General features: G+C 40.6%; 1 protein-coding gene across 5 annotated transcripts in view; it reads right to left on the bottom strand.

Moving 5' to 3' along the window:
• The window catches only part of JAM2 (junctional adhesion molecule 2), an 80,939-nt gene that overhangs the window by 29,301 nt on the left and 25,290 nt on the right, over positions 1–26,348 (bottom strand). Inside the window, exon 1 of one of the 5 annotated variants that reach the window (XM_057306879.1) lies at positions 23,676–24,449. The exons of 3 other annotated variants lie outside the window; for them this stretch is intronic. In XM_057306879.1, coding sequence (XP_057162862.1) covers positions 23,676–23,742 — 67 coding nt within the window. In that variant the 5' untranslated portion in view covers positions 23,743–24,449. Of the gene's footprint in view, positions 1–23,675; positions 24,450–26,348 lie in introns of those variants that run through there. One more of the 5 variants, XM_026518923.4, reaches the window with a different exon arrangement.

Raw genomic sequence — 26,348 nt, 5'->3', positions numbered from 1 at the left:
CTTTTTGTTTCAAAACTGGTTCTACACATCAGCAGTGAGCTGACACCAAAACCTACTCTTTAGGGTCAGTCATCTAGACCAGCAAAAGCAATGGTTTAATGAAGATCTGTGTTATGAATGGAATGTGTGTCCACCCCCAAAATCCGTGTATTGAAATCCTAATGGCCAGTATGATGAGAGTAGGCGGTGGGGGCCTTTGGGAGATCTTTAGGTCATGAGGATGGAGCCTTCATGAACGGGAATGGTGTCCTTAGGAAAGAGGCTCCAGGGATCCCCATCTCAGCCATGTGAGGACACAAGAAAGTGGCAGCTCATAAGCAGGAAGCAGGTTCTCACCGGACACTGAATCTGCCAGCACCTTGGTCTTGGAATCTCTAGCTTCCAGAACTGTGAGAAATAGATATTTGTCTCTGAGTTACCCGGTCTATGGTATTTTCACTACAGCAGCTCGAACTTAAGACGATCTGCGTACACTCCAGTCAGATCTGCATCCTGAGCAGGCCAGGAAATGAGTATGTGCCACTAGAGATCCAAGTTTTGAAACTTTTTCGGACGAAGTATTTAAAAAATGGACAAAGGTAGTTAGTTGCGTCCAAATACTGTGTATAAAAGTGTAACTGGGGCAGCACCTGGGTGGCTCAGTCAGTTGAGCGTCTGCCTTCAGCTCAGGTCATGATCTTGGGGTCCTGGGATCGAGCCTTTTGTCGGGCTCCCTGCTCAGCAGGGGGTCTGCTTCTCCCTCTCCCTCTGCCCCTCCCCCTGCTCCTGCTCCCTCTCTCACTCTCTCTCTTTCAGTTAAATAAATAAATAATCTTTAAAAAAGAAAGTGTGATTGCTACCAAAAAATTCAGTGAAATTGTTGTTTGATATCCCATGTAGCATGAGGATGACTGCCTTTGTGACAGAATCCACCAGATATCTGGAAATGCTGTAGAGGCAACCTTAGCACTTCATATTTTGATGAGGTGGTGTCAGACCCGGCTTCTCTCCAATGGAGAAAGCGCTCAATAGCCTTGCACCAGCACCAGCACCAGCACCATGTTCAACAGCTGGGCTTTTTGATTAAATATCTGAAATCAAACAAAAAGCAACATTAAAGTCCAGATGGGTGAAGAAAGGGTCATCTGTTGGAAAGGTGACCCAAGGCTTTATTACAGCTGGGGACAGAATCCTTCCTTGTCTTCAGGAAGTCACAGCTGATAGGGATGAAATGAGACCCGGCTAGCTTTGAATACCCAGTGCCTGGGGCAAGCTACAGCCTTAACCTTCTAAACCTGTTTCCATTGAAGTAAAATGAACCTAATAGTGCCTTCCCTAATTGGTTATAAGATTAAAAAGGTATGGAATTGCTTGATCCACTTCCTGGCACACAGGAGATTCTCTACAAACACTCGCCTCCTAGCTCGCCCTCTCCCGTGACAGTGCTTTTTATCCAATGTGACAACGCAAGTTTAGTGTTTTACCAATGATTCCACCTTAATCATGTATTAGGTTGGATTGCAAACACAGAGAATGCTTTGCTAGGGTTATTTATTTTTCTCCCTTCTTTAAATGATTAGCACGATGTCTTCATTAAAGTGGCTGCTAAGAGTGGCAAGTCCTGTGTTTAAATTTGACCTCCTCTTTATCTTGGCCGTGACATATCTGGGTCAGCTACAGCCTCTTTGGGCTGTGCTTCACCATCTGTAAAACGTAATTTATGATGTAGAAGCCTTCCCTAACTACTTCCATTGCCACAACTCACCACACCCTTCACCCTGATAACACCAGCTACACTTAGCATCCAGGACAGCACGCTTCCCTAGCTTTCCTTCTCACAGCTCTTATCCTTGGTCATCTCCTCTTCTCTGCTTATGCTTCCACCATTAATGGGGTGATCCAGACTCACGGCGTTGAACACCCCCAGATACTAACAATTCCCAAATATATCTCTCTGGTCTAGATGTCTCTGCTGAACTCCGGATTCAAATGCCTATTTAACTCTGCCACTTGAAGGTTTAACAGACATTTCAAACACATCGTTCTTTCTAAACCCGCCTCACTCACCCTAACTCAGATGATGGCAACTCTGTTCTTTCAGTTGTTCCGGCCAAAAAGTTTGCACTTATCTTTAATGATTCCAGTTACCATAGCCTGTATCCAATTCATTAGCAAATCCTATTAGCTCTACCTTCAAAATACACCCAGAACTATCACTTCCATTGGCATCTGCTCTGAGGACCATCATTTCTGCCTGGATCCCAGCAGTAGACTCCTGACTGGCCTTCTACTCTATCCTGTCCCTCTAAATTCTAATTTCAAAATTAGGTGCTTCAGAAGCTTTCATTGATTAATCTCGCGCAGTTCATCCCTTAATTCAAAAAAAATTAAGCATAGCTCTTTATATTCCATTTCCATTCTCTCCATAATTAACTTTGTTTCCATTCATTTGGCAAATATTTAGCTGCTATCTACTATAAATCAAGCAATTCTTGGCACTGGGGGCATAGGTAAGAAACTAAAGCTCCCTGCCTTCAGTGCATGAGTATGTGATATAGTGTGTTAGAAGGCGATGGGTACTATGGAAAAAAGAAAAATCAGGATTAAGGAAATCAGGGAGTTTGGAAGGAAAAAGTTCAGATGGAGGTGGGGTTGCAATATGGAAGAGGGTGGCCAGAGTAGACTTCATTAGGGAGGTGTCCTCTGAACAAAAACTTGAAGAAGTAAGAGAGTTCATAGACATCTGAAGGAAGAGTCTTTCTTTTTCTTTTTCTTTTTTTTTTTTTTAAGATTTTATTTATTTGACAGAGAGAGAGAGACAACAAGAGAGGGAACACAAGCAAGGGGAGTGTGGGAGGGAGAAGCAAGCTTCCCGCCGAGCAGGGAGCCTGATGCGGGGCTCGATCCCAGCACCCTAGGATCATGACCTGAGCCAAAGGCAGACACATGACCGACTGAGCCACCCAGGTGCCCCACAATCTGATCCTATTTAGCTTCCTTCAGAGGCTTCCCCCTTCCCTCAGGGTGAACGCCAAATTCCTTCAAATGGCCTTTCAGAGCTGGCTTGTCTTTCCAGCCTCCCCCTCAATGGCTGACCCCCACAGACCCTGTGTTCAAGTCCTCCCCCCACCCCCACAGGGTTCCCACCACTCTTTGAACACCACAGGTCTTTATATCCTCCATTCTCTCTCCCTGGAATCCCCTCCTTCCATCACTCCCCTGACAAATGGGGAACTTCCATAGATATTCAATGCCCCACTCAAACATCATGAAAAGTAAAGCCTTCCCCAGCCCCTTCTTCTTTCTGATGCAGCACTTTTTATAAGCCTTTATTATTTTTTATAATAAGCTATCTTTTACATATCTGTGTCTTCCATTGGATAGCATTAGCAACACGACATGTTAGGAACTATTTGACCTATTTGTACCCACATCATACTTCACAAACAGTAAGAGATAATTAAATGTCTGCTGCAAACAAAACTGAACATGTCTTGTCTTCAAATGGGATAGATAAGCTTTTCTTTTACTATATTTTACATATACTATAAATTTATGTAGAGCATGAGATGTATTTTAAAGATGGTATAAACTACCTATCTTCGGAATTTAGCACACCACCTGGCATACCAGACCCACAAACTCTAGTTGAATTAAAATATAGTATTAGGCTTTAGTGACACTTTAATAATTCTTTGATAATATTAAAGTTTATAGCCTCTTTGAACAAAAATCTAAAAGTAATTTTCACATTGCATACATCTAAACTACCCTCACTCAAACCACAAAAAAAGGGGAAAAAATGACATATTTTAGGGAAACTCGGGGGCATATGAACAGTTACTCTTCAGTGCATTCTACAGAGTCATTATTTTAACATTTTTCTCCCATTTAATTTTTTCTCTCACATCAGCTAAAAATGAACCCTGGAAAGGGAAAAACAGCTTCCCTAAAAATAGAATATATAATATGTGTCCTATCTTCCATAAACTGAAGAATTTATTGCAATAATGAAGTACATGTAATTTGCATCTATTTATTTTAATTGGTTGGTTTTCAGCACTACCGGAACTTCTTTTCTTTCTTTCTTTCTTTTTTTTTTTTAAGATTTTATTTATTTATTTGAGAGCGAGCGAGAGAGAAACAAGAGAGAGGGAGAGAGAGCGCGTGCCCGTGCGCCGGTGCATAAGGGGGTGGGGTAGGGGCAGAGGGAGAGGAAGAAGCAGACTCCCCGCTGAGCAGGGAACCCATTGCAGGTCTGGATCCCAGGATCCTGAGGTCACGACCTGAGCCAAAGGCAGATGCTTAACCAACTGAGCCAACCAGGCGTCCCTGACCTCTTTTTCTAATAAATTTTTCATGCCCCTTTACTATCCTAAAACAAAATTTATGGGTAATATAACATTTTACATGTGTATATGTATATTTACACATATATAAGTATGTATAAAATTTGGAAAACTAAATATAATGTTCCTTTACTATTAAAGAGAAATAAGAATATATAGCAAAATATTATCTATTTCAATTTTTAAATGTTTATACATGAGTACACTAGAATACACAATGATGAAGAATTCGGGTGTTAGTCTACACTTACAATGTTAAACGGGATTTAAGGGGAAAAGACCTGAAGCCATTCCAAATGGTACAGGAAAATAAAGAACAGGTTCACTGTGGATATTTAGTTATGCATTAAGGCTGTACCCCCCCCCAAATCTGTTTACAGCTAAATTAGTATAAGTTTTGGCTCAGTTATAAAGTTTTCACTTACATGAACATGCAGTGGAACTTGGTTAAGTCATGAAGGATGCAGGGTGAGGGACACAGGGAAGTTCTTCATTTTACAACACTGTCTGGCGCACAGATATTTATCAGCTCTGGTCCCTGCCCAGCAGGTTTGTAGCACCCACCCATCACTGTGACAATCAAATAGGTCCCCAGAACTCCGCAACACTCCCTGGGGCAGTAACACCCCTTGGTAGCTCCCCATTCAATTCCTTGAACACACACTGAGCTAACAGAAACCTGAAAGCTTTGCATTACAAACTATGACAGAGTATTCTCCACTTACACAGCTGATGTCACATGGCTTATGAAGTTAATTTTTTAAGGGTAAGCCTATGATCTCCATGTTCCACTGGTGGTAATTGTTCTCACAATAAAACTATGAATATTACTCAGCCATCAGAAAGGATGAATACACACCGTTTGCATGGACACGGATGGAACTGGAGGGGATTATGCTAAGTGAACTAAGTCAAGCAGAAAAGATGATTATCATATGGTTTCACTTACATGTCAAACAGAAGGAATAGCATGGAGGACATTTGGAGAAGGGAAGGAAAAATGAAGGGGTGGAAATCAGAGGGGGAGATGAACCACGAGGGACTATGGACTCCGGGAAACAAACTGAGGGTTTCAGAGGGGAGGGGGATGCAGGGATGGGTTAGCCTGGTGAAAGGTATTAAGGAGGGCACGTATTGCATGGAGCACTGGGGGTATACACAAACAATGAGTCAGGGAACACTACATCAAGAACTATGACGTACTGTATGGTGACTAACATAATAAAAAAAATAAAAATAAATAAATGAAGAGAAAAAAACTACAAAGGAGGTATTGGAGAGGACACAGCATTTATTGAGGTCTTTTTGGTATAGTTTGGTGGCTTTTCAATTCTGTAATTTTCTCTCACCTCTTTTGATTTTTAATTACTCCCTGCTCCAAACCTAAGCCCAATATAATTCTGCCTACTCACAATATGCTGTATTTTAAAGGATAACATTTTCAGCTAAGAAACATTTAACCGATTTTGATGATCTAACTGGGATAATTGGTGTCTCTTAAGTTTTCTTATCTGTTCAGAATAGTATGCCTAAAGATATTTCTTTCTTGTTTTTTTCTTTCCAGTCATGTTCTCCCACATGCTTAAATGATTTTAAAGCTCTCTGATCCAAATCTTTAATAAAAGTCTTTGAAAAGGCAAACGTATTGTGAAATCTTAACCCAGTTTTCTTTACCTTCAAAGATATAACACAGACACTCGTATTAATTAAGCTGCTAGTGCCTGATGCCTAATTAGGAATCTTGGACTCAACATTCTGAAAGAGTCCTAAATATTTTCTGACTGATCCTGTTCCCATGGAAACTAAAGTTGGGAAGTAGTAAAAGACAGAAGAAATTACCAAATGGTATCACAGAAATTAGCTGAAAGAGTTATTCTTCATTTCAAAATAAGGGGGAAAAAAATCCTTGTGTCCTGCTATCAGATAGCACATAGCAATTTAAAAGGTAATACATACAAAAAATTTAGGAAGTGTGTGATATATGAAAATATTTATTTTTGCTCATGACAACATTCATGTTTTTCTTTTGATATTAACTTCTAGGAAAAAAGCCAGAAAATTATGGGGACTTTTTCTATTTCCCTTTTAAATGATCTGTGATGCTACAGGGTGACCAAATTTGATAATAAATCCCTCGACAATATTGGATGAGCTCATGTTTGGATATTTTTCCCATTTAGTTAAACAATATTTTTAGATCATGAAATATTTTTTTCGGGCTTATGGCTTACCCTTCAGGTTAATATTGCTTTGAATTCAGTTTGAGTTGTGAACAGAAGGCATTTGTATATGTTGAGACAACCATACTACAAATACACTAAATGTCAGAAAGCATTTTAATAACATATTAAGATCTTTAAGCCATTACCCACACTCTAAATGGACACTCAAGTTATTTTCTTATTATGACAGAAAAAATTAGTCATCCTTGCAGTGCCCCTGCAGGATACTGTATGCTGATTCTAAATCCATACATGACGAGACAGAGGCTTCCTCTCTTCTCCTTGTGCCTTTATAGTGCCAAAGCAAACACCAGAAAAGAGCGCTTTCCATTCCCCCTAAAAATCTCCTCAACCTTCTACTTTCCCTCACACTTTCCAGTATCCTCATCTCCTACACAGGAAAAAAAAAAGGGGGGGGGGGATCTGGAGTCAACAGTTCTAACTTCTTCAAGTCCTGCCTCTGTGTCTCCCTAAAACTATTCCGAAACCTTGGTAAAAATAGTTCCAGGTACCTCACAGGAATGTTAACGGGAGAATTAAGTAATATAATTCGTGTGAAGTGTTTTGTCAAGTGTAAAGTTCCATTCAAAGGCTAATTTTGTCTTCTTTTTAATCCTTCAGGTTAGCCATAGCTTCTCTCTGATCTCCGTTGGTTCTTCTGGTCTCCAGATAACTGACTTGGCAAAATTCCTCCCCACTTTGTCTATTATTTCCCTGGGCACTTTCTCTTCATTGTCTCTGCTCTTTTATATTCTTAACTGAGCACATTCTCCAGAGTTCAGTCCTTTGCGCCTACTAATCAACCTCTGTGTATTCTCCCTGAGAACATCTTTTCCCAGAGTGAATCTCCCTATTTTTGTTCACCACTGAAGTACAGGGGATAGCTACAGAGGACTTATACTTTCATCCTCTTTCCAATGTTCTACAGAGACATTTTTAGTTGGATATTTTGTTGCCTTCTGATATATACAAAATAATCATTCCTTCTCAATGTAAGCACTATGATTTCTCTGGTTCTTCAAATCCACAAACTTGAAATTACTGTTTTGATGTCTTTGATGTCCCCCCATATTTAATCAACCACTAAATCTTACCAATTATTCTTTTCAATGTCTTCTGGATTTAACCGTTCCTAAACAATTTTGGCAGCTGCTACCTTAATCCTGTACCCTTTTACCTAATACTTGGGCTCTAGTCACCTCTTTCCTTCTAAGTCTATCCTATATGTAAGGCTCAAAGTTATTGGTTACCATAAATTCCATCTTTTGGTATATTGCTTCACTTTTCAAAACTTCTAACCACTTCCTGATGACTACTGCATCAAATAGAGACTTTTTACATAATATACAATCAACTCCATGAATACCGAGCCATTTCTTCATCCTTTTCAAAACAAGCTCTGTGTTCTAACCAATAAGAATCCTGAAAGAGGCAGTTTAGAATGAAAACAAGTCCTCAACACCATACAAAATAATTTTAGCATCTAAGTATGGTACATTTTTTTCCCCATTTGAAAACAAAATGTTAAATTATGAAGAACTCTAATCATCATTAAATCAAACCCCCTCATTTTACAAATAAGGAAAACAAGATCCAAATAAAAGTTTTCTAAAGCCTTATCAAAAACTAAGAGCAGGGACGCCTGGGTGGCTCAGTCGTTAAGCATCTGCCTTCAGCTCAGGGCGTGATCCCGGTGTTCTGGGATCGAGCCCCACATCAGGCTCCTCCGATGGGAGCCTGCTTCTTCCTCTCCCACTCCCCCTGCTTGTGTCCCCTCTCTCGCTGGCTCTCTCTCTCTGTCAAATAAATAAATAAAATCTTTAAAAAAAAAACAAAAACAAAAACTAAGAGCAGAACTGACACAATCTTAGGTCTTCACACCCCAAGCTCCATTTTATTTATGCCATACTCTTTGCGTCTTTGAAAACAAATGACATTTATGGTTTGAAGTATAAGGAGGTCCTCTGACCCTCCAGTAGAGACATTTCACCTGGACATTTAACTTATGAATCCAATAATGCACCACTGCCAAACAGACTGAGAACTCTAACTTATAAAATTAATCAACTTAAAAAGTGAACATGATTCTGCCCACCATTCCAGTCAGTGTGAACATGCCCCTGAGTTACTCCGTCATAGAAAATGTAACTGATATTCTTTCAGGTAAAAGAGGAGAATCCATCATCCTCTGGAAAAAAAAATATATTCAACACACTCATTGGTGAGATCACTTTGCTCTCTAAAAGAGGTATTTCTGTAACCCATTTCCAAAATTATTCGTCCTTTTATTTTTCTAATAATAAGAACTCAATTTCCTCAAATGTTTCAGCACATGTCATGGAAAAGCCTTGTCTTGAATGATCTCTTCATCACTCAGCAGATTTCGGTATCTCACCCTCAAAGATAAATAGTTGAATGTGTGGAATGGGGCAAGCAAGAGGGACATGGCCGGCTTGTTCACATAGTTAGGACTCTAAATCTAAATTCTCTTTGAGGAAGATGATGCAGTCTTGCTTCCACTCTAAGAGGTAATGGGATGGGAGGTGAAGTGGAACTCCTGCCTCTATTAATGCCTACATTCTCTTGCTCATGAATTCATGGTGTATTTGGGGAACGTGTTATCCCGCATAGAAATCGCTTCTGACATAAATGGCTACAATGAACGTGTGCGTAAGCTGCTGGCACAGACTCCAGGCGGCTTCTAAATGCCTCTAATTCCTCCATTCTTCCCCCACAGCCAGAATCTTCTCCAGAGAATCCTTAGAGCTTTGGGGTCTTCGAGGTTAAAGGAACTATGGGAAATTAAGTCATATAAAGAACTCATTTGGAACTTGACATTAAGTTTTAATGACATAGATTTGAGCATTAAGTGAATATTTTAGGAAGTGTGAGCAATTTTGAAATGAGCTTGAGTTGGCCCTTACGCTATTAAAAAAAGCTGAAGTAGTCTCTTCTGTTCTTTGGAAGAGCCAGAGGGTGGACAAAAGAGACTCAATCAGACCAGCCTCTATTAAATAAATGCAAGAGAAAAACTAAATTTTTTGGAATTTAATCAACTCTCTTTTTTATATTCACCTTTTCTTACCATCAGTCTATGACTCTGGCATGTATTCATCTAATGGGTACTTTCAGATTTTAGGGAATAAAATATTAAAGTCCCTTTGAAAGGAAATGAACGGAAAGGTCCACACTACATTATGAAGAAAAACATTACTGTTATGCACATTGACTAACAGATTTTGCTGTATAACCCAGGATCTTGGAGTTCAGTTAATGGCAGGGTGTTTTGTCTGTTTTCAGGCATTTTATTTTTCTGTTAGTGTGAAACAGACTAGCTAGATTAAAAAGGGGGTCATTCAGATAGAATTTAGGTTTCTTATTCTGGTTAAGTAAGGTGTACAGTTTAAGAGAGCAGATATTTCAAGCAGACTCACTTCGGTCTATTTATTTTCTCTTTAACCAGAATACTCTAAGGTGGATAGTCCAATAAAACCCAGAGGGGCAAAGAAAAGAAATACTGGAATTTTTATATATTTATCACATTCTTTTTTTGGGGGGGGTTAGTTTTTTTACTAGGACAAATTTTCTTTTTCTTTTTTTTTTTTAAAGATTTACTTATTTACGTAATCTCTACACCCAGCGTGGGGCTTGCACTCACAACCCCGAGGTCAAGAGCTGAGCCAGCCAGGTGGCCCTATGACAAATTTTCAAATATACACAAAAGTAGAGAGAACAGAGCAATAGACTCCACATACTCATTATTTGGTTTCGACAGTTGTAAAGACAGCCACGTTTACTTCATCTATCTTTTTCGTTGTTGAGAAATTTTAAAGCAAATCATATCTATCAATCAATTTTCCTTATTATTTTAGGAGGTATCAATACAAATTAAAGACAAATGGCTACAGTAACATTAAAATAACAAATTATAATTCATTCCTTAGTATAATCTCGTACCCTGCCCTAGTCAAATTCGCCTAATATCTTTTTTGAATCGGGATCCGCATTTCAGTGTTACACTTGCCTCTTAGGCTTTTTGTCTTGTTTTGTTTTTAATGCAGAGCTAACCTGCCCTTTCCTCCCATCCAGTGACTTGTTGAGAAAACCCAGCCAGTTATTCTGTAGAACAACTCACTTTCTAAGCTTGTCCATGTCTTTAATCTGTGCATCTACCCTCCTATAAAGAGAAGGTAGCTTGCCCTGAGGCTTGATTCAGATAAAGGTCAATTATTTTTATAATTATTTTCTTGGGGGGGAGCACAAACACTACATAGGGAGAGCTCTGTGCTTCCTGTTGTACTGCACAATGATTGGCCTACTTTTAATGATGCTAAGATTAATCAGTGGTTTTAGATGATAACAGACGGGTCCTTCCATTTTAAAGGTCCCCATCAACATTTTGTCTAATTTTTAATAACCCTATCCTGAACCAATGACATGGTGCAAGATGATGATGACTAGATTCTACTGTTTTTCTTATTTGCACATTTACTAGCTTGACCTCTATAACAAAAAATTTTCTCTATCAGTTAAGGTTATATGTTACATGTATGCACATACAAAGGAAAGCAGGATGAAGGCTTACTTCTTTGTTAAAACTCGGGGTCGGGAGCCATTGATGTAGTTGGTTCTAAGGGTGACCAAAGAGCACTGATTTTTTTTTAACCGTATCGACTCTCTCTCTTTTTAATGTCTATAATTAATACACTTAAAATCTGTTTGGCATCTTTAAATCGATTGCCTTCAATATACTTTTTTCATTTCTGATTCTTAAATTGCCTCTAATTTGGCCACAGTGAGCCTTTTCATGTTGATTCGTGTGTCTTTTAGACGATCCCATGAGCTTGGAGAGTTTTCTGGCTTTCTGGCACAACAAAATAAATGCTTCCAGACTCATACACGCCCAACCCTACACATGGAATCAGATGTTCCTTCAAAGCTTCCCTGGCCGCTGTTAGTGTGGAAGGGTATTGAGAGATCACGATGTGTATGCTCATTTTTATAGTGTTGTAGGAAGGGTTTTATTATTATTCCCAACTATTCTTTCCCTTTCCACTTATTATTACATGATAGCTGGGGCCTCCTGGCTAGCAGGATACACTTCCCCAGCCCAGTTGCGTTTCTGGCCACGTGATTGCTCTCACCAACGAACATATGCCCTGGTAAGTGGAAGCTTTAAGAGAGAACACTTAGTTAAGTCGGTCTTTTGCTTTTCCCTTGGCCATGAGGACTGTCCGTCCCAAATGGGGTCAGCCCCTTCAGCCTGGAGCCTGGAATGACAATGAGACATGCAGAGAGCAGAGATTCTGCAGCTGACATGGAACTACAAAAAGGGGATGTAAGCAAAAGTAACGTGTATGGCGGCAAACTAGCGAGATTTTTGTAGATTATTTGTTTTTAGGTTATTTGGACAGAGATAGGAAATACACAGTTTGGGAACGAAAAAAGCATTAGGAGTTCATACTGATATTTCCAATTCAAATATACATGATAGGACTTCTACTGCTTTTTAAACATAATACTTGTATCTCTTTTTCCCTTCACTGACAATCTTGAATATCTACATTATGATCATTACCGATTTGCATTCTCCTGTAGTATAATTTCAAAATAACACCACTGTTTTCAATTCTTTTCATTTAAAATGCATTTGCAGCTTTATTTATCCTTAAAATAAATTCTACGACTCAGTGGATTATTCTAAACTCAGACTGGAAAAATTCTTTCCTCTGCATGGTTACATCACCGGCTTGAGACCCAGGAGGTTCATTTCTGTCCATTTGTTTTCAATTTTCAAGATGGCGGTTTTAGTGAATTTTTCTTCGAAACAGAAAATTTAAGTTTTCACAACCAAATCTATGTAATAAGTTATTAAGAGAACTCTGTCCCATTTCTGCCCCTTTCTACCCGTTGTGAGTGGTTTTCATTTAACCTTCCAGTATTTCTTTCTTACACAAAATACAGCCTGCTACATTATACTGTTCAGCACCTTGCTTTTTTCCTTTGCTATATCTATACGTGGAGATCACCCTCGTTCCTTTTTATTGCTACGTTGCATACCATTTCGTTCTTTATTCAGCCAATCTCTTATTGATGGGCGTTTGATAGTTTTCCATCTTCTTTATAATAAATAATTTTGAAATAAGTAATACCATGTATCAATCTCGTTCAGCTTTTTTTGTTTTTGTTTTTTTGCAAATACAGCTTTGGAACAGGCTCCCGGTAGCGGGGGGAATGAGTCAGAGTAGACACGCAATTTTTCTACATATTGCTGAATTAATTCTTTTTCCATAGCAGATAGATCACTCTGCAGCCCCTCAGGAGTCAGAGGCCTGTTTGCACACAGCTTCAGTAACAGAGGATGCGGATGAGTTATGTGTTTTTGCTAATCTGGCAGGAAAGGGATGTTATCTGTGTGACAGTTTAATTTGCGTTTCAGTGATGTTGAGCGCAGTGTCATATCTGAAGAACTATTAAAATTTTTCTTCTGGGAACTCTCTGGGGTTTGTGTTGTATGTACGCCATTCTTCTATTTTGTTCTTTATATTTTTATTTTCTTTCCATCTTTAGGGCTTGTTGTATATCAGTGACGATACTCTTTGGCTGAGAATTAGAGTGCAGACATCTTTTTCTCAATTAGTCATTTGTCTTTTGATTTTTGTATGGTATTTTATTTCTTTCGAGCAGATGCTCTTTTGATATGTAGTTTTTAAAAGAAGGCATCCATGCTTTTGTAATCTTGGGGGTGGGGCTGAACTTATTACTTACTGACATTTAGATCTTTGATTCATTTGGAGTTTATCCTCACGTACACTGTCAGGATCCGATCTATTTTCCCTCAAATGGCTACCCAACTGTAACGATATTTATTAAGCACTCTCTGTGGTTTGAGGGGCTCCTATTTTATATATAGATAGATAAGTGGAAAGATACATCTCACATCTACACTAAGTTTCCGAATGAACTTGGGCCAATTCCTGGACTTTCTATTCTGTTCTATTGGTCTGTCATTCTATTCACGTACCAGTCTCGCAGTGTTTTAATAATAGAGGCTTTATCAAGTGCTGTAATACAGGACAACCATCACCTCATTCCCGCCCAAGGGCATTACTGCTGATTTATTTTTCATTATCTCATTTGTCTGATACTTATTTTATATATATCTTATAATTAATGTAATACATTGATACAGAAACACATGTATATACTTCATTACCAAAAATGTATGTTGGGGCGTATGTTCTTTTTAAGAGAAGTAGGACATGGAATAAAGAAAAGTCTGAAGAACACTGCAGTGCTCCAGGCAGTGTTTTTTGAACATTTCAGCATCCTCAGTCAGATTTTCTGGGAGAGTAGCACAATAGAGCTGAAAACCTTAGGATCCATCTCATCTTGGCATTTGCAATGAAAGAATACCCTTGGACCTAGTTGATGAGTCACGTGGACCCAGAAGAAAGTTCTTCACTGCTAATGAGCAGGCGTCAAGATCCCACAGAATGATATGATTACTGGAAAGGATGCCTAAGAAAACCATCTTTGGTTTGGAAATAAAGATCACTTTATCAGGCCCTCCCCTCTCTCTTAGTAAACTTTTACCTCCTGTGGGACATGGATTGCTGTGATATCAACTGAGTGGCAAAGAGGTTGGACCATGAGGACAGTCTGGAATCCCCCGCTTCAGAGAGTACTCGTAGAACTCTCTAACATCCTGTGTTGTAGTTTTTCTCAGGCAACTTGCGAAGAGGTATTGTCTGATTCATCTGAACTTTTAATCAATGCTTACTAATTCAAGAGGAACTTATGTGGGGGTTTTTGTGTTTTGTTTTGTTTTATACAATACAAGAAGCATCAGGCAATCAGCAACATTTCCTAAAACTCTATAGGGCCAACCAGTCTCTATCTTACCTTGTAACTCTAAACTCCAGGGAGTCTATAGTTCACGAGGGAGGAGGAAGTTCTAAGAGCAGCAAAATTTTGCATTCATTAGGGAATATTAATTTTACACATGTCCTGGGATCCTTAGTAATAAAATGTCATTTTATGAAGCTACGAAACAAATAAAACATCAAACTCCAGGTTACTTACCTCTATTCAATTAAGCATTAGGAAATCATTATGAGCCAGGCAAGATTCTAGGTGCTAGAGACACAAAGATGTATTGTCTCTGTCCTTGACAAACTCACAATCCAGAGAGAAACACATGTAAACAAGGTAACAGTTTAACCCAGTAAGTACAAAAGAGAATCAGGAACATACCAAGAACACCAGGAGTGTAATAATATGTGGCAGAATTCAGCTTTGAGGAATGGATGAGCTGGAGAGGGTTAAGGAGAAGGGGCTTAGTAATTGCATTTGCCACATGGAAAAAATTGCAACAATGACAACACAACAGCAGAGAAGATGGCTGGGAAGGAGAAACGCTGTATCTAAACTGGCATAGTTGTTCACTCGGATACACACACCCACATAGGCAGGGTCTGAAAGCCCCTGACTTGTTCTGGACCAAGAGCCTCCTATGAGGCCAAAGTCCAATGACCCATGGCTCCCAGCTTATGGAGAATTTGTACCCTATATTTTCATGACATAGAAGACTGCATGTTTAGATTACTGGACAAATAGAGCCTTGAGTTACTGTTTATTCCATGGAGTTCAACTTCTGATTAGAATCCATTCCTATTTTAAAGTGCCTCTAGAACATTTTTGTAAGACATTAGCACAATTCTCCCTTTTCAAATTTAGCACTTTCCCAGTAGTCCAACATGTTCCCTTTTTATTTGCGGTCATTACTTCTTCTTTGGTCTCCTTTAAAAATAGCACCAGTTTGCACTTGTCTGTAAGTCTTAGCTGGTGCTGGTGTTGGTCTTCTCTGGGCGTTGGCACTTACCCTCTACTTTGGACTTTTTTCATAGCATCTGAGTTGGAATTTTCCCTTTCTAGATTTGGTCACTGGTTTGGGAATTTATTTCCCTCTGTTTTGTTATATTTATTTTGTTTCACTGCTTACTTTTGTTGGTTTTACCTAGAAGGTAGCCCCTGCTGCACTTTGGCTTAAGGATTTTAAAGGCCTCTGCAAAATGTTATCATGAGTCCTATTTGTGAGACATAGCTTTGGGTTGTGGCTCAATTACTAGTAAAAATAAATTTTTGCATGGGGTGCCTGGGTGGTTCAGTTGGAATCAGCTTCTGACTCTTGGTTTAGCTCAGGTCAAGATCTCATGGGCTGTGGGATCAAACCTCCCCCCCCCCCAACCCTCAGGGCTCTGTGCTCTGCAGGGAGTCTTTGAGTCTGCTTGGGGATTCTCTCCCTCTGCCCCTTCCCCCACTCAGGTGCACGCTCTCTCTCTAAAATGAATAAATCTTTAAAAAAATAAAAAAATAAAGTTTTGCAGGAAGCCACAGAATATCATATACAATATTATCTGATTTGTTGGAAGGTGCAGAACAATAAGCATAGTAAATTTTGATTTTGATTTAGAAACCATACTGGTATGCTCATATATGCTGGAACTATATTTTCCCCCCAATTTTTCTAGAACTATATGCAAAAAGCTTAAGAGTAGTCTATCTGTAAAGAGTGGAATAGAAGTCAAGGGGGCTAGAAAAGAGTTATTTTTCATTTTTGTACTGTTTGAATTTACCATATACATACCTTGTTTTTAAATGTGTAAGTAAATGCATTCAACAGTGATCTATTTTTGTCTTTGATTATGCCCATAAATAAAGTATTTAGCAAGTTTTTACAGTGTGAGCAAAGCTAAATCTAAAAACAGCAGGTGACTGCTTTGACAAAAGGAGAGTGAGTGAACTGGAAACGCCCAGAATAAAGGAGAAAAACCAGATTAGGCTTTTGCACTCCTTACCAGTATAAAATCAACTCAGTCCCACACTGTCCCTGTGAAAAATTTTGAAAACTAAAACAAAACAGAAAATCTAACAAAACAAATAAAAACTGTCAATGACATAAGAGAGAGAGAAAGGCAAAATTCTTCAGGTAAGAACTAAAACTCCCATCTGTTAAGATCACAAGGATTCTTGGGGTGCCTGGGTGACTCAGTCCGTTAAGCATCTACTCTTGATTTCAGCTCAGGTCATGATCTCAGGTCCTGAGATCAAGGCCTGCTTCGGGCTCTGCACTCAGTGGGGAGTCTGCTTGGGGTTAGGGATTCTCTCTCTCCCTCCAAAATAAGAAGAAAAAAAAATCACAAGAATTCTTGCTCAGGACTGTTTGAGCCAAGAGAGTAGAGAGCTAAGAGTGTAGCTCCTGAAATACCTTCATGGGACTAGGTCTAGTAGTTCTTTCCTTCTCTGTTCATAAAACATGGAAACAATTTAAACTGTAAACATTTCCAACCCTTTACTGGCCTGAAGATTCCAAGAGCAGGATTCTGTGGATCCTGTTAGCAGGCATTCGTTTGAGCACACACCTTCTCTTTCTTTCTCTCCCTTCCCCCCACCTCTATCCCTCGCTCTATCTCTGTCTGTGCCTCTGTCTCTCTCATACAGGCACACCCTCACATACTTAGTAACACAGAAGGCCACTCTTCTCCCCATCAAACCTAATCCAATCACCCTCTTAAGGATGGCAAGATGGGAATAAGGTAAAACAATGCTGAAGAAGACAAACACGGGGCGGGGCAGAGAATAATACTGAAAGACGATAAACAGTACCCCCAAAAGCTAGTTTTATGTTTAGATGCTGGGAGCTGAAGAGAGAGTTGGAAACACATGTAACATACACCATTTTAAAAAATTCCTTAACAACTAAAGAGCCCTTTCTCTCAAATTCCTGATTAAATTTAATTAACTACATTTCAGATATAAAACAATTTTCTGTGGGTGGATGTAAATGTCTAATTATATATGTGCATGTACGTATTTTCAATAAACCATATAAAATAAATACTTTGGAAGTAACAGCCTGGACCACTCCAATAACATCTAACTGGGCTCCCCACTTCCACGTCCTACCCACCCGTCCATCCTACCCATTCTCCACACTCCATCCAATGTGTTCTCTTTGAAAGGCAAATCTAACTGATACCCAGTGTTTAAGGGCTTTCAGTGGCTTCTCCTGGTCTTTAGGATAAATTTAAAATCCTAAATATGCCCTACAAGTCCCTCTTACCAGCTGGCTGCTGTCTTTTGTCTTCCCCTGTCATCCATGCTCTGGCCATAAGGGACTTCTCCATTTCCTGCTTGCTTTTGCTCAAGTACCTCTGTGCAGCCCTGTTCCCTCCGTATCTGAGATGGTTTTCCCCCCCTTCACTTGCCTAGCATATTCTTTTAATGTAGATAGATAGACACGTGTCCACATACACGTGCAAGTATTTTGTGATAATACAGATATATGTGTGTATTTTGTAATAAAACTTGAAAAAACACATTTTAAAATAAATTCTTTAAAATAAAAGTGAATAAAACAAACTGTTTAAATTAGTATAATACTTATGAAACAGTCTATTTGTGTTTGGATAGGATTCTCTGAAATGTAGGAAATCCATTATAAATGATAATATGACTGTTAAACTCTACTGACCCCAAATATTATCAATAATAACAGGACCAGTTTTCTAAGTGTGCTATATATATGTACACATTTAATTCTCCCTACACCTCTACAAAGTAAGTCTGTTATTGGGATTATCACCATTACAGATGGGTAAACCGACACACACAGAAATCAGATAGCTTGGACCAGATCATACAGTTAGCTAGTAAATAACACAGAATTCAGCATCAGAGTACGTGTTCTTTACTGCTACACTATGTGATCTGAAATAGAACTCAAAAAATACAGTTCTATAGCACTATAAATTATAATTTAAAGGTAAAAGTTACAGTTGCTCCATGGGATCTAGAATATTCTTGGCTACATGCTGATTACACTGTTACTGTGTACATCCCACTTTTGGTTGGTGTGATGGTTTCCCAGAGATGCCCACATCCTAATCCCAGGAGCCTAAAACATGTTATCTTACATGATAAATAGGAATTAAGTTTGCAGGTGGAATTAAAGTTGTTAACCAGCTAACTTTGGGATGGAGAGGTTAACCTGGATTACCCAGGTGGGTCTGACGTAAGTTTAAAGGTCCTTACAAGCGGAAGAGGGAGGTAGATGAGAGAGAACCAGATTTATGGGAGCCGAGCACAGCTGGCTGTGAAGGTGGAGGAATGGGGCCATGAGCCAGTGGCCTCTAGAAGCTGGAAAAACAGCTTAGACGCTGATTCGTCCCTAGAACCTCGAGAAGATAGCTGCCTTTCCCATACTTTGATTTTAGCCCAGCGAGACCTATTTCAGATTTCTGGCCCCTAGAACTTTAAGATAATAAGTCTGTGTTGTATTAAATTTGTGGTAATTTGTTTCTGTAGCAATAGAAAGCTAACACAGTTGGGTTGTTTTTCTGAGTTCTGGTCATGTTAACAGTAACACCTCCCAAGAAAACAGTACCCAGTTTTAAGTTTTCTTTCTCTGCTTTTGCCAAAGAAAGCACTTGACCTACATTCTGATTCCCCTTTTCTATATTCACCTTCATCTTCCTCAAAGCATCAATCTGGCAATACAGGTATACTGAATTACTGACTCAGCAGTGCTGTGGGATAAAAAGGTTATTTTAAGTAATGGCCTTTACAGATTTCTTCTGGTCCAACTTCAATGAACACAGCTTCCGTAGGTCCAAACATCTTCTCTAACAACAAGGCCCAGCAAAGGAAACCAATGCAATAGAGACCATGGGGAGAGAAAACGTATGTAAATGCGCATAGGCTCCTCTCATTAACCTGCTCTGGTGGCAGGATAGTGAGTATTCTATTATCAACCGTAGGGAATTTGCTGTTCTCTCTATGCTGACTTTTTGTTTTAGACTTCTTCCTTTTAAACGTCATTTCTGTCTCAGCTTTAAAACCGTTATCAGGTCTACCAGCAAGCCCAATCTGACCCTTCTGTTCATCAGATAATTAGGACCGTGCCAGGATGGAACCGGTCCTCCTCCGCAAATTGATGATGATGCTTTGTTCTTAACAATGTTTACAGAGGGCAGAATTTTCCTGGCACTCGTTCCCTGGAGTGCTCTTTTGGGTCAGTTTCACCACCGGGGCAGAACTTTGTGATTTTGCAGAAGATCCAGACCTCTCCCTGCTTCACAGTCCTTATCAGTTGATGAGAGATTACAGACTCAGGCCAAGTAGCCTGGCTCGGGTTCCAGTCCAGAGTTGAGAACCAACTGCTACTAGCCATGTAGGGTCAAGAACAGCATACTGCTCTCATTCACATTCAACTGCTTGGCTTAAATGTCACCTCAGAGAAATCTGACACCTCACCTACTTAGCATTCGTTAGGGCTTCATGATTTATATTGAGATCATTAATTCCATTCATCCATTTCTTCCACCCCACTCCACCTCATGCCCTTCCTATCTGATCAACAAGTATCTGTTTACACCTACTATTAACCAGGCACTTTGCTTAGCGCTGTACATACAGTGGTGAGCAAACATGAAGAAATGCCTTCCTTCACGGAGTTGCCATTTCCATGGTAAAGAAAAATATAGTTTCACTAAACACACAAGTAAATGTCCATATATCAACAGGTACAGTGAACTCATACCCAAATAACAGTAGCAGCAGCAACAACAAAAGTCTTCCAGACTACTAAGAAAAAATAAGGATACAGACAAATAGAAATAAAAGGAAAGAATGGAATAAGCATGATATTATATAAATTAGGATCAGGACAAAAGGATAGTACAGTTATACTGGGGATGGATATTAAGAAGATGAGTATATAATTAGAGAATAAGAAATTTACAAAGTGCTTTTTGAATGGAGACAGTGGAAGGATTTACGTGCTCAGATAGAAAAAGGAGAAAAGTCCAATTACCTATGGAACAAATTCTCAGATCTTCAAATCCCCATTCCATTTCTTTTTTTTTTTTTTTAAAGATTTTATTTATTTATTTGACAGAGAGAGAGCCAGCGAGAGATGGAACACAAGCAGGGGGGAGTGGGAGAGGAAGAAGCAGGCTCCCAGCGGAGGAGCCCGATGTGGGACTCGATCCCGGAACGCCGAGATCACGCCCTGAGCCGAAGGCAGACGCTTAACGACTGCGCCACCCAGGCGCCCCCCCATTCCATTTCTTTCCAGCCTACATGAATGAGCTTTCTTGAACCATGGGGGTCATTATCTGTAACTTGGATATTTTCTGTATCATGCATTTGCTGAGAACTTAAAAAGAGAGAATATTCAGAAAGTCCTTAGAATAGGGTCTGATATATACATAGCCTTTATTTTTTTTTAAGATTTTAATTATTTATTTGACAGAAAGAGACAGCAAGAGAGGAAACACAAGCAAGGGGAGTGTGAGAGGTGAAGCAGGCTTCCCACCGAGCAGGGAGCCCAATGCGGGGCTCAATCCCAGAACCCTGGGATCATGACCTGAGCCAAAGACAGACACTTAACGGCTGAGCCACCCAGGCGCCCCTATACATAGCCTTTAATATACTGTTTTTGGATCTGGACATGAAACCTGAGTGGATAAATCACAAATAGGACTATGGAGTGAAACTTAGCCCTGAAAAACATTCTTGTTTTTCAACAACACTCTGATAGCAATGAGCATACCCAGTGCCTACATCTTGGTTTCTCCCACCCAGGTATTAACCAGGTCCGACCCTGCTAGCTTCTGAGATCAGATGAAATCAAGTGTGTTCAAGGTGGTATGGCGGTAGACTCACATCTTGGTTTCTAATACCAATTCTCCAATAAAAGGAACCAGGGCTCCTTGGAGAAATGGCCGATGACTGGAGCAGGAAATATACAAAATCAGCCTGAAGACTTTGTGTTTCCAGAAAGTAAGGAAGCGCTAAAAACAAACAAAAATGCATATATATATAATGATGGAGGTATGTCAGAGGATACAGAAACTACTAGAAGAACTCCCAATGGCAAAAGCTAGAAGAATTTTAGATTTTAAGACCAAAATAAATAAAATCATGTTGGACTATAATCCAAAGTATAAAATAAATATTCATAAGCCCATACTGATATAGAAGTCATGAGAAAACATCAGAAACACACCAGTTAAAGGACATTCTCCAAAATACTTCACCAGTACTCCTCAAACTTGTCAAAGTAATAAAAAAACAAGGGAAGTCTGAGGAACTGTCACAGCTAAGAGGAGCCTAAGGAGACAGGACTGCTAAATGTAATAGAGTATCCTGAGTGAGATCATGAAATAAAAAGGGACATTAGGTAAAAATGAAGGAAATTTGAATAAAGTGTGGACTTTAGTTAATAATAATGTACCAAAACCATTTCATTAATTATGACATGTATCATACTAACATAAAATGTTAAAAGGAGAAAGTAGATGTGGTATATATGGGAACTCTCCATACTATCTTCACAATATTTCTTTACATCTACTGTTATAACTAAGTTTATTTAACACACACACACACACACACACACACACACACACACACACACGAAAGAAAAGAAAACATTCTTGCAATGCCAGACCTTTTGGCACCCTGGGAACAAACTAGAAAAGATCCACACATACTCCCACATTATTCCCCCATAGGAGTCGGGGTTAGAAGAGCCAATGGTTAGATTTACCCAAAGTCTGAAGAAGAGGTTATTCTGCTCATTCATCTAACCCTGTGTTTGCCGCTTGGTTATTTCTTGGCTACACTTTAAAACTTAGGGTGTATTGTTTCTATTTTGATCACTGAATAAGAATAGAAGAGTAAAACCATTTTCTCTGTTTTTAATTAGTAGCAATTCTAAAATCAGTCTTTTTTTAATTTGAAGTTTAGGATCATCAACAAAATACATAACTTTCCCAGCAGTTTTGTGACAATTCCTCCAGCCCGTCTCTTTGTTGCCCTTTACCATTACTGCGTTTTTTTTCTTTGTGTGTCCAACATGATTCCAGTTTCAAAATTGCATAATGGTTTTATTGTGAAGACTTGCCGTCTTGGTTTGATTTTCTATAATATAGGTCAGCACATGCCCCTTTGCTGAGACAACTTGCACCTTTCTCCCCCACGAAGGAACAAAGCTCACATCACGTTGAGTTCAGCGATACTCACTTCGGCAATAAGAACGTGAGAAAAAGTCATTGTATTATGGTATTAGACACTCATTCGGCGGGTTATTTTAAATATTACCAGAACTTGAAAAGCAACAATAATAACCCATTCGATTAAAAAAAAAAGAGAAAGAAAGAAAGAAAGAAAGAAAGAGAAAAAAGGGGATAACGAAAAACAAAAAAAACAACAGAAAAAAGAAGGACTTCATTGCTTAAGCGCTTACGATCTATTTCGATTTCCTCCATTTTCCTAAAAAGTAAACGCGAAGAAAACAAAATAATAGGCAACGTTCCCAGGATTTTAAATCTCGTGAGCCCAGAATCCGTGAAAATCCTGTTTAGAACCACCCCGTGAAATGGGCTTTGGGACGTCCCCCCGCTCCTCGTTCATTCAGCTTCTGCCTCTTTCTAACAATCATTCGGTCGGACGTCCCCTGAGGACACAGCAGCTGGCCAGAGTCCCCAGACCAGACTTCCCTAACTGAATATAGATGTGCAGGTGGAGAGGATAAAAGTAATTCTGGCTCAGCAGCCACGAATTCCCCTCATCCCCCTGCCCCACAAGTGCACTGCATTTTACCGGTACAATTGGAAGCTCAGAAACCAAGACAACTCTGACGCTACCCCCTTCTCCGGTACTTCGCGTGTGGCCGGCGCCTGCCTCCCTGTGATGCCATCTTGAGATCCTAGCATCTTCTAAGTAGTTAGTGAGTTCTGCATTCTGCTCGCGTCCCTGCGTCTTTGAAAACTTACCCCAACTTTGGAAGAAGGTGAGAATCGGCTGGTGTGGACTTTGAATTTTCTCCACCCAGAATTGACAAAATCAGATGCTATTTACACTAAACCAAAGATCCCCGCGCCTGCCTGCACCCGGATTCCCGCTCGCTGAGTGCCAAGTCAGACGCCCCGCGGCACACCCGCAGCCCAGAGCCCCAGAGACGGCCGTCCGCGAGCGCCGCGTCCAGGGGCTGGAGGTCTGGGGGGCCGGTACCAGCACGCATGGTTGGGAGGGTGGGGGTACCCCAGCAACTTACAGCCCAGCGCGACCACCAGGTAGCGCAGCAGCAGCAGAAGGAGGCGGTGGCGGCTCCTCCTCGCCATCTTCCCAGGGTCCGAGCTGGCTGCTCCTTGGAGGCCGAGGGTCCCGGCGACCGGAGCGCGGGAGGCCGGTCAGGGGCCCCTGAACTTCTGGGGCGGGAGAGAGAAGAGACTGGCTCCGGGGAGAGAAGGGGAGCGGTGGGCGGACCCTGATGGATGTCAGTTTCCCCCTGCCGGGGGCGCTTCTCAACCGGCAGCCTAGGGGCAGGTCTGGTCTGTCCGGGGGCTAGGGGGGTCTGGGCTGTTCCTTTTGTGGGGTGAGGGGTGGGAGGGGGAGGGCCGCGGATGCCGGACGAGGTGTGGGCTGGGTCCTAATGAGGGGGCAGGAGGAGGCGAGGAGCGGAAGGGAAGCCCTGGCGGGCGTCCCCCCGCCCCCGCGCCGCCGGGATTGATCGGCTTTGTGTCTGGTCCGGCGCGGGACTGCCAGCTGTCCCCGGGGCGAGGAGCCCGGGGGTGGGAGGCGCGGGCCGCGGGGGTTGGGGGGAGGCGGGGTGGAGGGCAACTCCGCCTGCCTCGCTCCAACTCCTGTCTTCCTTTTCCTTGGCCCAAAACTTTTTGGGTTTTCAGCCCAGGGGTGGAGATTTTTGGAAAATTTCTGGCCAACGGGCGAAGCTGCGGGGGAGGCGCTCGGGGGAGATGGGGTTCGCGGGCTCCGCCTTGGACGCCAGAGGGGGAAAAAAAAGCATTCAAGACTCTTGCTAGTAGGCAGGGCTCCGATTTTAGCAATAGCCTTGGCCCTTTCTCAGTTTAAGCTTTTTGCTCTTTGGGGAGTTGAGGTGTGTTTTGTGTTCTTTGCTTTTCACGTGTCAGAGTTGGAAGTTCATCTAACGGTGTGAAATATTTATCATGTTTCTTTCCAGTTACATAACTGCTGCCTGTGGAGTTTTCCACATGTTAAAACTCTACAGCTGCCCTTTGTCAGGTTTATTTTTGGTCTACTCTGCTTTTAAAAGGGAAACCCATTATGAATGCTCTGTTGCCTTCTTTAAAATTGACCCGCACTTACACTGCCCGCACTCCAAGGGCTAAACAGACAATTCTTGTATTTGCTCCCAAGGACCAAAAATGTCTGGTGCATTCAAAAATAGTGACAGGTCTGGAAAAAGACCATTCCCAAGAGAAGAAATTGTTATACATCAGTTTCTCTCTCTCTCTCTCTCTCTCTCTTTTTAAGGTAGAATAATGGATAAAGTACTGAATAGAAGACAGTTGATTTAGTGGGGTGCACATGAAGAATTTAGCTCACTGGACAAAGGCGACCAGAGTTGAAATATGCAGAGCTGTGAGGAATGAGACATCCCTGCTGTTTCCTTGGTGATAATGATGGAAGCCTGATGCCCAAGGCAGGGAGGGGCAGAGGACCCAGATTGTCAAAACGGCCAAAACGTTAGAGCTATATACTCCGTCAAGCAAGGAGAGGGGACACAGATTTAACAACAGGCTTCTGCCAGTTTTTCTGGGCAGCAACGAGAAAAATGTAATGCTTTACAAGAGAAGTTGATAGAGTTCTCTTTTCTCATTCTTTGCCACTGTATATCTCTTGTGCTCCTCCCTAAAGATACACACAAAAAAAGGCATACTTTTTTTATTACTATTTTGTGACATCCTATGTGAATAATTGCTTCATTCCAATATTTGTCAGCCAGTTAAAGCATTTGCCAAATAGCCACATTGTGCTGGATGCTGGTGTACTGTGATGAACAAGATTGAGTCTTTGCTGCTCATGAGCTCATAGTCTTGAGAGAGCGAGAGTCCCAGGGGAAAGACCTCTAATATCACATGATAAGTGTTGTGGGAGAACAGAAAAAAGTAACAGCAGTTCTATGGAGTGCTTTCTCAGTGGTGGAGTCTGGATAGCTCTAATCTAATCCCCCAACAACTCTGGAAGGCAGAAAATATTATCACTCCCACTTTGCAGATGAGAAAACTGGGCTGAGAGATGCTACTGGCTTGTTCAAGGTCAAGGATAAGGGGATGTTCCTCTGTTGGAGGGTGTGTGCATGGCTTTATTAGGCATGGAAAGTCATAGATTTTGAAAGGAATAAAATAAGCAAAGGGCATTCTAGGTAGAGGAAAGAGCAGGATCAAAAGCTGGAAAATCTAAAAATTATGGCTCGTTTAAGTACAGCGATGTTCTACAGCGCCAGCTTATATGTGGGATTGGTGCAGAGGAGATGGCAAGAACTGGAAAGGGGATTGGATTATGGTCATTCAGTGCCATACTACAAACTCTAGACCTTGTCCTATAGTTAAAGACCTTTTGGAAGCACTAGGGTAAGATATGAAAAAAAAAAAAAAAACCATGTTTTTGAACTGTTGTGGTTGATATGGTAGCCTCTAGATCCATGAGGCTATGTAGGTTTGAATTCAATTGAATCTAAAATTCAGTTCTTCAGTCACACTAACCATATTTGTTGTTCTCAATAGCAACATAGGAGGTAATGGCTACCCTATTGATCAGTGCAGATATAGAGCATTTCCATCATTCCAGAAAGTTCTACAAGACATTGCTGCCTTAGAATGATGACTTATATGGAAATATAGACTGGATTAGGGATAGGAGAATTAGAATGTTAGACAAGTCTGAAAACTATTGCAATATTCTGAGA

This window comes from Ursus arctos, unplaced genomic scaffold, assembly GCF_023065955.2.
Source record: "Ursus arctos isolate Adak ecotype North America unplaced genomic scaffold, UrsArc2.0 scaffold_4, whole genome shotgun sequence".
Classification (NCBI taxonomy): domain Eukaryota; kingdom Metazoa; phylum Chordata; class Mammalia; order Carnivora; family Ursidae; genus Ursus; species Ursus arctos.
This window is presented reverse-complemented; position numbering and strand designations above follow the sequence as displayed.